Here is a 14085-nt window from a genome sequence, read left to right as displayed (position 1 = left end):
ACCTGCCTGACTTCCCTCACCTCCAAAGAGTAGCTGCTTGGCAGGGCCACCGGGCAGACTGGGGGTCCATTTGCACGGCCAGATCTGGTACCATTTCTGTTGACCAGCACCTGACAGCCCCGTGCCCCTAGCACCCCACTCGTGCTGGCGTGGGCGGAGATCAGAACGCTTTTCTTCTCCCGCTGAACGCCGAGTTTGTCGAGGGCAAGGCATCCGTGCCGACCCTTCAGGGCTTCCCAAGTGCCAAGCACAGAATAGAATTTCCTTAGTGGATTCGTTCTGGGTCCAGAGTAGAGTGGACCTCCTTGTCAGGGACTGGCTTGCTTTCAGGAAACTCGCAGGACGCTGTGTTGCTCATTTATAACGAGGAAAATGCCTTGCAAGTGGGTGCAGACAGTACCCAGGTCTCCTTGGCCAGCGTACTCGCTCCTGGGGGACAGTTGGACCTCATAGGCCACGAGAACGTTTGCAAAGCCCGAGTCAGAACAACTATTAAATGCTATCTTAGCCCATGATAAGAGTGGCCTTTTCAGCCCCTTGGCCCGTGGCCGGTGCTTAGGTGGGCGTTCCCAAAGACGCGCTTCCCAGACCTCTCTCGACCAAGCACCCGAGGCTAACCGGTCGGTCATTTTCTGTGTGAACACCTGATGGCCCGTTTTACTTCTCTCGAGTTTAGATTATGTGATCTGAGTTACAGTCAGCTGTTGGCCCACCCTGGCTGCAGCCTCCACTGGGTCTGTGGGAGCCGCCCGTACATATGTCAGCTGGAGACTCTGACCGTGCTGTCCCCAGCCCTGCCCTCTCCTGAGCACCACATCTGTATCCAGCTGTCTGCTTGATGGTTCTGGTCCAAAGACTGAAGGATCACACACACGTCCCGAATCGGCGTGACTTTATTTTCACCACACCTGCCCCTTCTGCTTGTCCATTTGTCCCGTCCACAAGCCTTGTCGTGCTCGATTGCCTGCTTCCCTCCCGTCCCACCCGCAGTCGTCCAAGCGTCCCAAAGGTGCCCCACCCTCTCCTTTAGCACCACCTCAGGGTCTGTGTCGCTGGTGTTTCTGGGGTGGCCTGTTCTGGGAACCTGGCTGGTCTTTCTGCCTCTCACAGCCTCCCCCGAGCCTCCTGTGCCAGAGCTGAGCGAGCCTTTACAATGAAGGTCATGTGCCATGGGTCACCGTCCAGCACCCGCTCCTCTGGTTCTCGGCACCTGTCCTCCGCCTGCCTCGGTCTCCCATGCTGTTGTCTTCACCCCGTAACCTCAGCCGCTGTGACTGTGTCTTACTCTTTGACCGCAGCTGTCACTGTCCCCTCGCTCTCTGCAGGTGCAGTACCCCTTTGAGCACACGGGGACCTTCAAGCCGCTGCAGGCAGGCTGTCACCTGTGTGTGTCACTCCCTGGCGGTCCACCTCCTGGCAGCTCCCAACGTGCTGGGGGGGGGGCACGCTGAAGTCTGCGGCCCTTCACTCCCCTCCGCCCCCGTCCCAGCCTTCTCCGCCTGCTGGCTCTGCTTCCTGTCTGAGTGCCTCTCACGCGGCTTTCAGCTGGGCTCCTGCTCCCCTCCCAGACCCCCACCTGCCAGTCTGCCTCTCCCACAGGCTCACCGTCTCAGTTCGTGGGAACTCTTGTCTCTTAGTGCACCTTGTTGGTTCCGATTTTCGGCATAAATCTACTTCAGCCCTTTCCTGCTGCTGCCCTTGTGTCTACTCTGCTAGCCTCTTGCCTGGATGGCTTGGAGCATCCTGCCTCGTCTCTCCTGCTTCTTCCTTCGTGCTGTTCACAGCACAGCAGCACCTGCGTCAGATCACATCGGTCTTCTCGGCGCGCCCAAGGACCCTGTCTGTCCCCACGGTGAAAGCCGAGCACTCGCTGTGGCTGTCTTCTCCTAGCCGTCATTCTCAGACCTTACCGTGTATCCTTTGCCCACTGGCCTCCCCGGGCTTCCTCTGACACCACGGACGGTGGGCTTGCTGCCCGGAGGGCCCTTCCTGCCACTGTCCAGCTGCTCATGGTGCATAAGTAGAAGAGTGAGATGTGCGAAGTCTGAAAGGTCAGCTGTGGTCCCGCCACACAGAGAAGGGTGTATGTGGTCTGTCTTCTCTGTGCTGGTACGTGTGCACCTGTGCTCAGAGTCCCATCCCCAATGCTCCCCTTTAAAAGGCATCTGTCCCTGACATACAGATCATTTCGCCACATTATCTCGTGTAACACCGTGATACGGATTTTAACATCAGTAAATTAGTTCTGCACAATAGTCTTTTTTTTTTTTTTTTTTTTTTTTTGATGTTTGTTTTTGAGAGAAGAGAGACAGAGCATAAGCAGGAGAGGGACAGAGAGAGAATCCGAAGCAGGCTCCAGGCTCTGAGCTGTCAGCACAGAACTCGACACAGGGCTTAAACTTGCTGACCACGAGATCACGACCTGAGGTGAAGTTGGACACTTAACCAGCTGAGCCACCCAGGCGCCGCTGCACAACAGCCCTCAGGGCTGCATACAGTGTGGATAGACATGTGCAGACGCATGTAATCCACCTGTTACTAGGCACACTTGCGCACCGAGCCTCCTTGTTGCTGAATCTTTGTGTAGTTCTTGAATTGTTTCTCAAGAGGCATGCCTTGGAATTTTAATTTCTGGATCCAGAGTTGGGTGTCTTTTTTTAAGGTATTTGTGCTGCAAAATTGCCCTTCACCAACCTTGTATCGACATACCCTCCTAACAGTGGGGCGTGTGAGTCCTTTATACCTAATTCTTGGCCAGCTTCCTTCCCTTCATGTACATAGATAGTATGCACCTATCCTGCCTAACTTTTTACCACATGTTCTAGTAAGCAAATTATTGCTTTACAGATTTCTGTTGAAGAAGTAAGACTTGGAACCCCTGAACCGTGTGCTTAAAAAGGGTTAGGATGCTATATCCTACACGACCTGTACTTTGTTGCAGCTAGTTAAAAAAAAAATGAAGTTTTGACAAGTGATGATGTCTCCTAGTAATGCGAACATAGGTGGTCGTGGGTGGTGGGAGGAAAGATCTGTGCTGTTAGTTCTTACTGCTCTAAGATGATTCTTGTAATTGTATCATACAGGCCAAAACACTAAGAAAACTGATCCAGCAGACGTTTAGACAGTTCGCCAACCTGAACAGAGAAGAGAGCATTCTGAAATTCTTTGAGATCCTCTCCCCAGTGTACCGATTTGATAAAGAGTGCTTCAAGTGTGCCCTCGGTGTGAGTATGGGGACATGGGGGCTGTGAGTGCGGGGCAGAGGATAGTGGACGAGGTGTGGGTTCTCCTGATGTTTCTTATCCACGGGCATCTAAATTTCTGATTGAAATCTGAAATGTCACATTTTTTACACCACGAGAATATTTGTCATTTTCAGTGAGAAAAATGCAAAAAGAAAATATATCAATGTAAAAATGAAATCCTCTTTTTAAAAAGCATGCCTGTGTTGATAATTACAATTTTTTATTCCAGCCCAGGGATTGGTTAACTGCTGTCTAGAGGCGAGTTTACTATTCAAATAATCTTTCCAAAGAAACCATTAGCTTCCCCCCCATCTGACACTGGGTCGGGGAAGTTACAGACGTTTCGTACTGCCTGGTTGGACAGACGAATCACAAGCTGAGGTGCTGCCCGCAGCCCCCGCTTTGGTCCTTTTAATGTGTCCACAGCCTTTCATCTGAAATCTCTCTTTTTTCTTCTGGTACCTTTGTCACCACCGGTTTCGCCTCCAAAAGTCAAGCTGGATTATTTCAGTGGAACTGGCGATCGGCCCAGAAGAAGGAATCAGTTACCTCACGGACAAGGGCTGCAGCGTAAGTCTGGGCTGGCGCGTCCTGGCATGCCGTGTGCACGCACGCACTGCTCGCGTGGGACCTCACTGAGCTCTCTGCTCCCACACCCCCGGAGGGGCCTCTGTCCTGAGTTCTGCCTCAGTGGTTAAGTATTCAGTAAGTGCTGCTGGGTCAGCCAGATACTCACAGAGAAAAAGCAGTGAACTCTGACCCCTGTCGGCACACCATAGCAAAACCCATTCCAGATGGAGTATGGATCTACACGTGAAAGAGAAACGATAGAAGTATTAGAAGAAAACATTGGGAATCTCTGTAACCCTCGGGCAGGCAGAGTTCCTTAAACAGGACTTAAAAAGTGCTAACTCTAAAAGACAATTTTCATAAAATAGACGCTGAGATCAAGAACTTCTTTTTATCAAAAGATAGTAGAAAGGCAAGCCAAACATTAGCGTTAATACATTTGGCCATGGACCCTTAAATCCAAGGGAGTGGTTGACAGTAAATCATTAAGTAAAGGGCAGATGACCCAAGAGGACACCCCCGTGGTCAGGGGATTAAATGGAAAGGTGTTGAGCCTTCTGGTCATCACGTCCATGCGTGTGGGACCACACGTCTCTTCTAGGGTGGCTCACATGAGGAAGAGCCATAATCACAAGTGTTGACAAAGTGTGGGCCACTGGAGCTTTCCCACGCTGATAGCAAGTGACGGATGGCAGGAGCACATTGGTGTGGCCCCTTCAGGATGGTCTGTGGCATTATCCGTTGGGGGTTTTTTAATTAAAAAAAATTTTTTTAATGTTTGTTTATCTTTGAGAGAGAGACAGACCCATAGAATTCAAAGCGGGCTCCAGACTCCGAGCTGTCAGCACAGAGCCCGATGCGGGGTGGGAACCCACAAACTGTGAGATCATGACCTGAGCTGAAGTCAGACACTTAACTGAGACATACAGGTGCCCCAGCATTATCTGTTTTTATTACTCATGGATTGTTTCAGTTGTAGCCTTTAGGTTTGACTGGTGGTCTCCTGTGTTTTCTTGGCTATTTTCTTTGTCCTTTTTACATGTAAGTCTTCCTGTGGAATCCACAGGTGAGGTCACAGGTGGGGCCCCTAGTGTGCTCAAGGGGGCAGGCTGTGGAGGACATGGCCACGGTCCCCACGTCGACTCGCTCTCACGCCAGCCTCGTGGCTTTGGGGTCCTGCGCCATCGACTTGTGTCCCCTTGGTAGTAAAATGGCCATAATCATTTCAACTGCATGATAGGGTCAGCAAGAGAATTAAATACTTACATGGATTTGGAGTGTTTAGGTCATGGCCTCGCACCGCAAAATCCCTTAGAAATTTGGGTGTCGTCACTGGTAGGTGGCTGGTTATTGCTGGCTCTGATGCAGGCAGCAGCTGGCGGTGTCCTTGCGGTTTATCGGGTCGTGTCATCTGGTACCTCTTGCAGTGCCCGCCGGGCACCTCCGTCCCGCACCACTGGTCAGTTGTCTCCTTCTGGATCGACTCCACACGGTTCCAGGTGCCCCAGCCCGGGGTTTCCTTTCTCCCCCACACCTTCTCTGCGTGTCAGTCCTCGTTTGTACATTTGTCTGGCTCTTCCTGGTTACTTAGTCTTTCAAAACCAAATCTATAAAATTCACAGAAAGTGCTGTTGGGATTCCAGCTTGTATGTTAATTTTGCGAAATTTTGTGGAAGTAGATATTTTTTGATGCGAATTTTCTGTCCAGGAATATGGCATGTCTTTGTATTTGTTCAGGATTGCTTTATATCCTTCAGTAAGATTTTGTAGTCTTTTTCACATGCGTCTTTCCTGCTAAACCAGTTCATGAGTATTTTACTGGTTTTGGCCTATTTTTGAATGGGTTTTTATGGACTATTTCTAATTCAAAATGCATACTGCAAGCATAGCCAAATATGCTCGATTGTTGTTTATGATGATGCTGTATTCAACAAGCTTATCATTCATTTACGAAGTCATTTTTCATTAGAATCTTACCCTTTGTAGGTATACAATCATCTAATTGGCAAAACAAGAATTTTTCTGCCTTCTTCCCTAGTCTGTACAGTTTTTTCCTTTCCTTGTATTCCAAGGCTCCTTCAAGGTCATGTTTAATGATGGGTGGCAGAAGAGATCCCCAGGTCATTCTGGATTGTATCGATTGAAAGTGTGTCTTTATTTGGGGTAATGCTTGTTGTTAGGTTTCAGTAATGCGTGTCTTTGGTGTTCTTGTTTATTTGTGTATTTAAATTATGCCCTTCTGTGCTTAGAATTTTTATCAGGCGGGCTGCTATATGTAATTAAAGGTCTTTTCAGCCTTTACTGGTACGATCTTGGTTTTTCTCCCTTAATTTATTGTTTTATATTGTATCGATGGTGTGTCGGTATTGGGCTGTTAAGTGACTCCTACTTGGTTGTGCTGTATTATTTTGAAATCTTGATTTATTATATTTGCTGATATGTGGAATTTTTGCAGCTCTTCATAAGTGAGATTAATTAGAATTTTCCTTGTTTTGAATGTTTATTTTTGAGAGAGAGAGCGAGCGAGCATGAGTAGAGGCGGGGCAGAGAGTGAGGGAGACACAGCGTCTGAAGCAGACTCCAGGCTCTGAGCCGTCGGCACAGAGCCCGACACGGGGCTCGAGCTCAGGAACTGGGAACAGTGAGATCGTGACCTGAGCTGAAGTTGGACGCTTAAACGACTGAGCCACCCAGGAACCCCCATTCTGATCTTTTTTATATTAGCTTTATAAGGGCATGATATTAAAAATTACACTAAGTTCATCAGGTAAATTGGGTTCTTTCTGTGATTTTATGGCCTGAAGTATTTTAAGCCAGAATTGGAATTGCGATTTTGTACAGGTGAGCTAGATTTGGTCTGTGTGACCCCTGCCATCTTCCTGGGGACAGGTGTGTGAGTGCCTCTCTGGCTCCTTCTACACCAGCACAGCTGCTCAGGTTGTGGGCTTCTTGCGTTGGCTTTCGTAACTTACATTTTGTTAGTATGTGCTCTGCTTCCCCACAGGTTCAGGCAGTTGCCATGGAGCTGTGCCTCGTGACTTCCAGTGACTTCAAGCCTGTGTCTGGTCTCACGCCCGAGCTGTCTGCGGAGGCTGGCCCTTGGGGCATGTGGAGGGCTCGTCTGTTGTAGGTGTCTTTCCAGGACAGGCTCAGAGATGAGGGTCACAGCATTTCCATTCATTTTCAGTAATGGCAGCGTTTACCTTTAGGCAGATCCCCTTTCCTGATCTTGTTTGATTGTTTTCATCGTTTTTTTCCTGCTGTTCCCTTTGGATATTTCTCTAAAATTTATTCTCACTTCCTTTTTCCGATACCACTTTTACTGTCTGACCAGTTTCGGTGTGTGGTAGTCTTCCTTTGCAGTCTGAACTTTCAGTTTTGTTTCTCTTATTGTAGCATTATTTAACGGGATGGTAATTTTCAAGTAGCTCAGGGGGTTTGGGTCTCACCTTTGTTATTTCTAATGCTCCTGGCTGACGAGCAGAGCACATGTTGTTTACATGCTAGTTATTTTGCATGTGTTCCAGTCTTCATTATAGCCAGGCATGTGGTTGATTTTTATAAATGTTCTACGGAAGAAACATACATTTTCTCTTTGGTGCTACAAGGATCAGTGTGCTCGGAAGTGTGAGTTACTGGTTATATGAAGAAGGAGGAATGGGCCACGGCAGTCAGGATAGAGCCCTGCGAGTTCCTGTGGAAGCTGCCGTGCTGCATTTCCACCTGCCACACTGCCCTCCCCTGTCCCGTGCCTTCCGCGTGAGCACCACGCTTCTGGAAGGCCGCTTCTGGCCGTCTCCTCTGCTCTCGCTCCTGCACCGGCAAACGCCTCCAATGTCTGGGCCATTCTTGTTAGCGTAGAAAATGTGTAGTTTCTCTCATCCTGAAACCCAGATCCCTTTCCCTCTCCCTCCCAGGCACCTCACATGTTTCCTCTTTCCTTTATTGCAAAAGTTCTTGGCGCGTGTGGCCATCGCGCGCCTGGCGATGCGTGGCTGCCCCGGGCCGGGCTGACCTGAGTACGTCGCCTGTCTTGGGCCCGCTGCACTGGGGCTACCCTGCCTCCCCTGCCGCCCCAGCACCCGCCCAGCCGCCTCGGCCGGGGGCACCAGTGACCCTCGTGCAGCTAAGCCCCCTCCGTCCTTCTGAGTCCTCGTCTACTTCACTGGACTTCTGGGTCACCGCGTTCTCCGGCACCGTTCGATACAAGTATGATACCAGCAGCAGATAGAATTTTAAGTGTTGTAGTAACCACATTTTAAAAGGTAAAAAGGAATCGTGTCTTACCCCAGAATATCCAAGACACCGTCATTTCAAGGGATCACCCACATAAAAGTTCTGGAGATGTCTTCTCTGCTTTTTATCATGCTGAGTCTTTGAAGTCGGCACGCTTCCCGCGCTCCCGTCGCGCCTCTGTTTGGACGAGCCGCGTACCGCCAGGTGCTCCCCAGCCGCGTGTGGCTTCCCGCTACCGTACGGGACGGGGCGGCTCCAGGTCTCCTCTGCACCCCCTTTCCCTCCCTTTGGGCTGCCGGTGACTCCTGCTGGGCCTCGTCTGAATGGCGGATTGGCCGGCTTGCACGTGTGTCTGTGTGGCCGCTCGGAGCCGGCGCCCAGGGCAGAGTGAGATCCGCACGGTCCCGCCTTCACGGAGCCCAAGTGCCATTCTCGTTCCCAGCGAGACTCGTTCCGAGACCCTCACCTTTCCCCCTGCCCCTCGCCCCCAAACAGACGCGGTAGTTTTGCGCGGTGCTCTCGGTTGCTTCGTTGTGGTCCTTCTCACAGTTGTGACCAGATGCTGACTCGGGCGATGGGTTATGCCCGGAGTCACGTCAGCCTGGTTTGCTGCTGTACTCCTGGTGCCTGGAACGGAGCCCCACACCCCGTAAGTCTTCGAGTCCGTTCCTTCACCCCCTCGCACACCAAGCGCGGCCCTCCTTCCCTGCGGTGCGGCGGCGGGCGGGACGGGCATCCGCCACTCTGTCACCCTCACGGGCCGTTCAGTCCGGCAGTGGGATCGGATAGGAGAAAGAAGACCAACAACGGAGAAACAAACATAATCCAATTGTGAAAGAGGTGACGTGAGCGTGTGTGTGTGTCCGGTTGAGAGAGGGCCATCAGCGTCGGCCCCTCCCCACCCTGCCTCCTTGGCAACAGATCTTGCTCAGGAGCCTCTTGCTAACCTGAAGTAAACTGCGGAGCGTGCTGCACGCATGTAACCTCAACAACTCTCCTTCCGTGTGTCGGCGCACAGCCAAACGATCGGCAGACATAACAGAATATTCCGATACTTAGTAATGAACGTTTTCATCTGAGGGAGGGTGACCAGAAGCCCTCCCTTACAAGTAGTACCGGGGAGCGATAAGGGAGTTATGGGCCGACCCTGGGGGATAATGTCAGAATGAGGGAGGAAAAAAGTAGGTTAACAAGAAAAGGAATCTAATTTTCATGACTTAAATTTCTCATTGTGCTTTAGAGAAAACTTTTTCATTATAAGATGAGTATTTTTATGTAATCACTTAGTGAAACTAGTTGAGGTGTCCTTCATTTCATGTGTCAGCACCAGCTTAATGACATTGGATTCCTGCTCTGTTGGAAGGAGCCTCATCTCCCCCTTTACAGATGTGTGTGTGCGGGGCCAGGAGGTCAGATACCAAACAGAATTTCTCCCCATAATGTCATTTTCCCAAATGGTGAGCACTCATAATGCAGTTCCAAAGATAGCAAAGTACAGTATTTTCTAAAGTACACATAAATTGTATTCCTAGAAAATTTACTGCGGAGCATACTTTGTGTTTTAAAATAGACTTGGGTTCAGGGTGCCTGGGTGGCTCAGTCGATTAAGCAGCCGACTGTTGATTTCAGCTCAGGTTGTGATCTCATGGTCCGTGAGATCAAGCCTCACATCGGGCTCTGTGCTGACGGTGCAGAGCCTGCTTGGGATTCTCCGCCTGCCCCTCTGTCTCTCTCTCTCTCTCTCTCAAAATAAATAAACATTAAACAAATTTTTTTTAATAGACTTGGGTTCTAGAATCCGATTTTTCACCAACATGAACATGCCACCAGGACACTTGAGAGCCATTAAGGACACAGGACAGTCTTCATCGTGAGGGAATTTCCTATGCGTTGTATGACGTCCCACAGTCCCAGTCCCCATTTGTAGCCCGCATTCTTAGCCAACCAAAACCAACTCTCTGGGACACGGTTCTGCCCCAGTAAGACTAGAGTGCGTCCAGTGACGATGAGCTCATGGTGAGAAATTAGGTCCAAGAGGCAGGCGGACGGCAGACCGGGTGGGCGTCCGCTTCCTTTTGCTGGTGTTGCACCTGTTTGAGCAGGGGACTCTCAGGCCTGACTTACACTTCGAAGTACCTCCCTGGCTTCCGGGTGGGGTGGTCCGTGAGGGGACAGGCACAGACCAGGGGAACAGCCGTGGGGCTGATGCTGTAAGCACGATACCGAACGGTGACTGCACTAGAGCGGCAGCCGGGAGGGTGGAAGGAAAACGCCGGGGCTCCGGGCGTGGAGGTCGGCCGGGCGTGGGTGAAGGCAGGAGGAGCCAGTGAGGAGCTGCAGGAGGAGCCTGCCTGTTGGCTCTGGAGCAGGGTTGAGCCGTGATGCTTGTTGCCATGCTGGGGAGGCCTGGAGGAGAAGCAGGTGTTGAGCGCGGATCCCGTGGCCGTGCTGTTCACAGTCAGTCCCCTGCATCCGCGTGGGGGTGCGAGGCGGCCGGACACGCGTCCCGGTTCGGGGCTGGAGGTGGTCCTCGCACCACGGGGCTGGCTGGGGCTGCTGGGGCGCCACAGCTCCGGGGCCCTTGATGGTTTACGGAAGGAGCAGAGGAGAAGCGGGAGGACCTGGGGAAGGCCGAGGAGGGAGGCGGGGTCCCCCGAGGGCAGGCGGCAGGAGGCTGGGAGAGGAGAGCTGCCCGCTGCCCTGCTGCCCTGCTCGGAGGCCTGGAATGGGAGACCAGGAGGGCCACCCCAGCCCGGTCCGCCGGGAGGCCTCACGGAGCGCACCCCGGCCTTCACAGCAATGCTGTGAAGGTGTTCTGCTGTGAAGGGAGCTCGCTCCAAGTCACTGCTGGGCCATAATCCCAACTCAGTCCCAGGGGCAGAATTTGGGCCAAGGGGGGCGCTTGGTGGCAGGGGCCAATCCGCACGCACTCCAAGAGAAGGAGGCTGGAATCAGGCTAGTTGCTGTAAATGAATGTGTGGGGATCGTCACGGCAACGTGGGCATTGTCAAGAAATGCTAGAAGCGGCAGACGGGCATTTGTTTTAAGAAGAAAAGGGCTGGGGCGCCTGGGTGGCGCAGTCGGTTAAGCGTCCGACTTCAGCCAGGTCACGATCTCGCGGTCCGTGAGTTCGAGCCCCGCGTCGGGCTCTGGGCTGACGGCTCAGAGCCTGGAGCCTGTTTCCGATTCTGTGTCTCCCTCTCTCTCTGCCCCTCCCCCGTTCATGCTCTGTCTCTCTCTGTCCCAAAAATAAATAAACGTTCAAAAAATAAAAAATAAAAAAAATAAAAAAAAAAGAAGAAAAGGGTTTGTTCCATTTGGAAAAATGAAGTCTCTTTGGGCTCGTCTTCCTGAGAAGGGTCTTTGGACCCCTGCCATGTGTCTAGCACCATTACAGTCAGAGACTTGTAGCTGAGGGTGCTCTCAGGGTGGGGCGGGGGGGGGGGGGGGTGCACAGGCCCCTCCCTCTCTGGGAAGGGAAGGGAGTTTCACACGCGGTTTCCCCACCCTACCCCTGGGCCGGCGAGTGAGTCAAGTCAGGGACTTTCTCCTTCCTTCTCTGGTAGCTGTGATTCAGTCTCCCAGCTCTGGGAGAGGGAGCGCTCCTGGTCGGCGTTCGGGAGCACAAGGCACAGGCCCATCCCTCACCTTGAGGTGCGAAGACGGTTCCCAGCGGTTCTAGGACTGCTCCTCGGGAGGAGAAAACCCCACTGGGGGCCGCATGCACGAGCGGCCTCTCCCCAGACGCAGTCTTTGGGAGGAGGTCCTGGGGAGAGTGGGATGGGGTGGGGACCGTGACAGTGTCACAGAACACCTGCCAGCGGTCCTTACCTGGGGTCCAAAGTGTTTGCCTTTTCTCCCAAGCCCACGCATCTGGCCGACTTCAATCAAGTGCAGACCATTCAGTACTCCAACAGCGAAGACAAGGACCGGAAAGGAACACTGCAGCTGAAAATCGCGGGCGCCCCCGAGGTAAGGGCAGAGTTCTTGCGGACCGCCAGACTCCCAGCTTTCTCCTGTGTGGGGGGTGTTCCGTCCCAAGTAGTGACGAGGACGGCAGGTGACAGCTGGCAGAGTCAGGAGCAGCGTTGTCGAGATGGCTGAAGGTTACCGTGAACTACCAAGGAACTCGGCCTCTTAGGGTTACATGCAAATACACAACCCTTTGTCAAGCGGCGGCGTTTCCCAGACCACTGTATGTGACGCTCTCTGCCGGGGTCACCGAGACCGCGCAGCAGCCGCTCTCCTGCCGGGGGCGGGGGTTGGGGGGCACCCCACTGCCCTGACGCTTAGCCCAGAAGCCAGGAGCCACCCGGGTCGTTCTCAGACCTTAGCGAGAGAAGGGGTTTGGGATACTTTGTCCCCGTTTCCACGGCTGAGGAAGCCGAGCACGGGCGGCGGAGCCGGGGTTCGTCCTGGAGCCCCTGGTCTTGGCCCGCATGCCGCGTGGCGCAGTGGAGACGGGTGTTGTTTGGCAAACACGGCATCAGGTGGCCCCCGGACGAGCGAGAACGCTCACGTATGAAGGAGTCTGGGCGACCGTTGGCACAGGCAGCTGTGCTTGTGCACACAGCCCGGCCTGGACCTGTGTCATCTGCTCCGTGCGGCGCCCGGGCCCCTTGGGCGGCGGCAGCCTTTTCTCACACGGGTTTCTTGGCCACACTCCTCACTTGTGCTTCCTGCCTGGGATCGGTGGCATTTCTGGGGCTCTAGGAAATGCCTTTATTCTCAGACATAAACCGATGAGACCCTAAGATCTCGAGGCTTTATTACAGATTGAAGTTTCCTGACAGTAGCTCGGTAGTGTCATTTGTCACCACTGTTTTCAGACCTCCCCCCACCCCCACCCACCCCATGACATTCAGCTGAGCGTAGGGAAGGTCTGTGGCCCCCGGAGCAGCTGGTGACAAATGGTGCCTGGGTTAAGGCATCCTCCGAGCTCTGACCGTCTCCTGGACGATCTTTAATGGCAGGTCTTCAGGAGGTTTGGCAAAATTGCAGGTTTGATGCTGAAAAGAGTGATTTCTAAGCTCAGGCAGAATGTGCTGTGCATGCTAGAAATAGTGACATTTTTCTAGTTTTCATAAGTATTAGAAAAATTATGATGGATAGTTGATAACAATCGACTCCACGTTAGTTTAGTTCCTAAAATAAGCCATACTTGAAATATGCTGATTCTCTAAATCCTTCCCTTAATTACACTACGCCAGAGGGGCCAGACATTCTGAGGGAAAATATATATATATATATTTTTTTTGCCTCCTTTAGTTCTAGAAAGTGAATTTCAGTTTAAGTGGTTTTTCTCTTTTTGTCTGGGTGGCCTTCTGTCACATATTCTAGGAATAACGTCCCTAAATATCAAACTTCCTTTTTCACGCCAACCTTACGACAAATCTGTGTTGCTGTCACTCTTCTCTGTTTCCAAGTGCATCTAGGGGTGTGATGTCATAGCACAGCTGCCCCTTTGGTTACTGGGAAGAACAATAACCCCTCTTTCCTGGTCTTTTCCCCTTTGAGCCTCTGACAGTGACAGCACCGTCCCTGACCATCGCCGAGAATATGGCCGACCTGATAGATGGGTACTGCCGGCTGGTGAACGGAGCCACGCAGTCCTTTATCATCAGGCCCCAGAAAGGTGAGGTCCCGCTTCCGCTTGAGCGTCCCCTGAGCTGCTGGCAGGCTCACCCCAGCAGCCTCTGCTCCTTCTCGTGGATCAGTCTGTGCGTGTGAAGAGAAGACAGGGACTCAGCCCAGCAACTCTGTATGCTGCTTTCTCTGGGGAAGGAGGGCAACGCCCAGCCTGGGCCTGAACGGAACTCCGGCTGTTGGGTTCGAGCAACACACTGGAGCACTTTCTAGGCCACTGTCAGTGTAAAGACACTTGTAGGATCACGTTCCGGGTCTGTTTGCTTTCAGGTATCCTTTGTAACGCGTGTTAAATAAAGCATCTTTCCTGTTTTTTCTTATAGAGCTCAAAAGCTTAGAGAAAGGAACAAAATTCATTCTCAGTCGTGATGTATAAAGTCGATGATTG

At 52.2% G+C, this 14085-nt stretch overlaps 1 protein-coding gene across 28 annotated transcripts in view; it reads left to right on the top strand.

Moving 5' to 3' along the window:
• PTK2 (protein tyrosine kinase 2) overlaps positions 1–14085 on the top strand; it is a 261143-nt gene that overhangs the window by 150143 nt on the left and 96915 nt on the right. For all 28 annotated transcript variants that reach the window (XM_040494532.1, XM_040494512.1, XM_040494533.1 and 25 more), the window contains 4 exons: positions 3084–3224; positions 3738–3815; positions 11916–12023; positions 13569–13686. In XM_040494532.1, coding sequence (XP_040350466.1) covers positions 3084–3224; positions 3738–3815; positions 11916–12023; positions 13569–13686 — 445 coding nt within the window. The remainder of the gene's footprint in view (positions 1–3083; positions 3225–3737; positions 3816–11915; positions 12024–13568; positions 13687–14085) is intronic.

This window comes from Herpailurus yagouaroundi, unplaced genomic scaffold, assembly GCF_014898765.1.
Source record: "Herpailurus yagouaroundi ecotype Mexico unplaced genomic scaffold, PumYag 186, whole genome shotgun sequence".
In the NCBI taxonomy this organism is placed as follows: domain Eukaryota; kingdom Metazoa; phylum Chordata; class Mammalia; order Carnivora; family Felidae; genus Herpailurus; species Herpailurus yagouaroundi.
The sequence above is the reverse complement of the archived record's forward strand: the minus strand, read 5'-3'. Positions and strand labels throughout refer to the sequence as shown.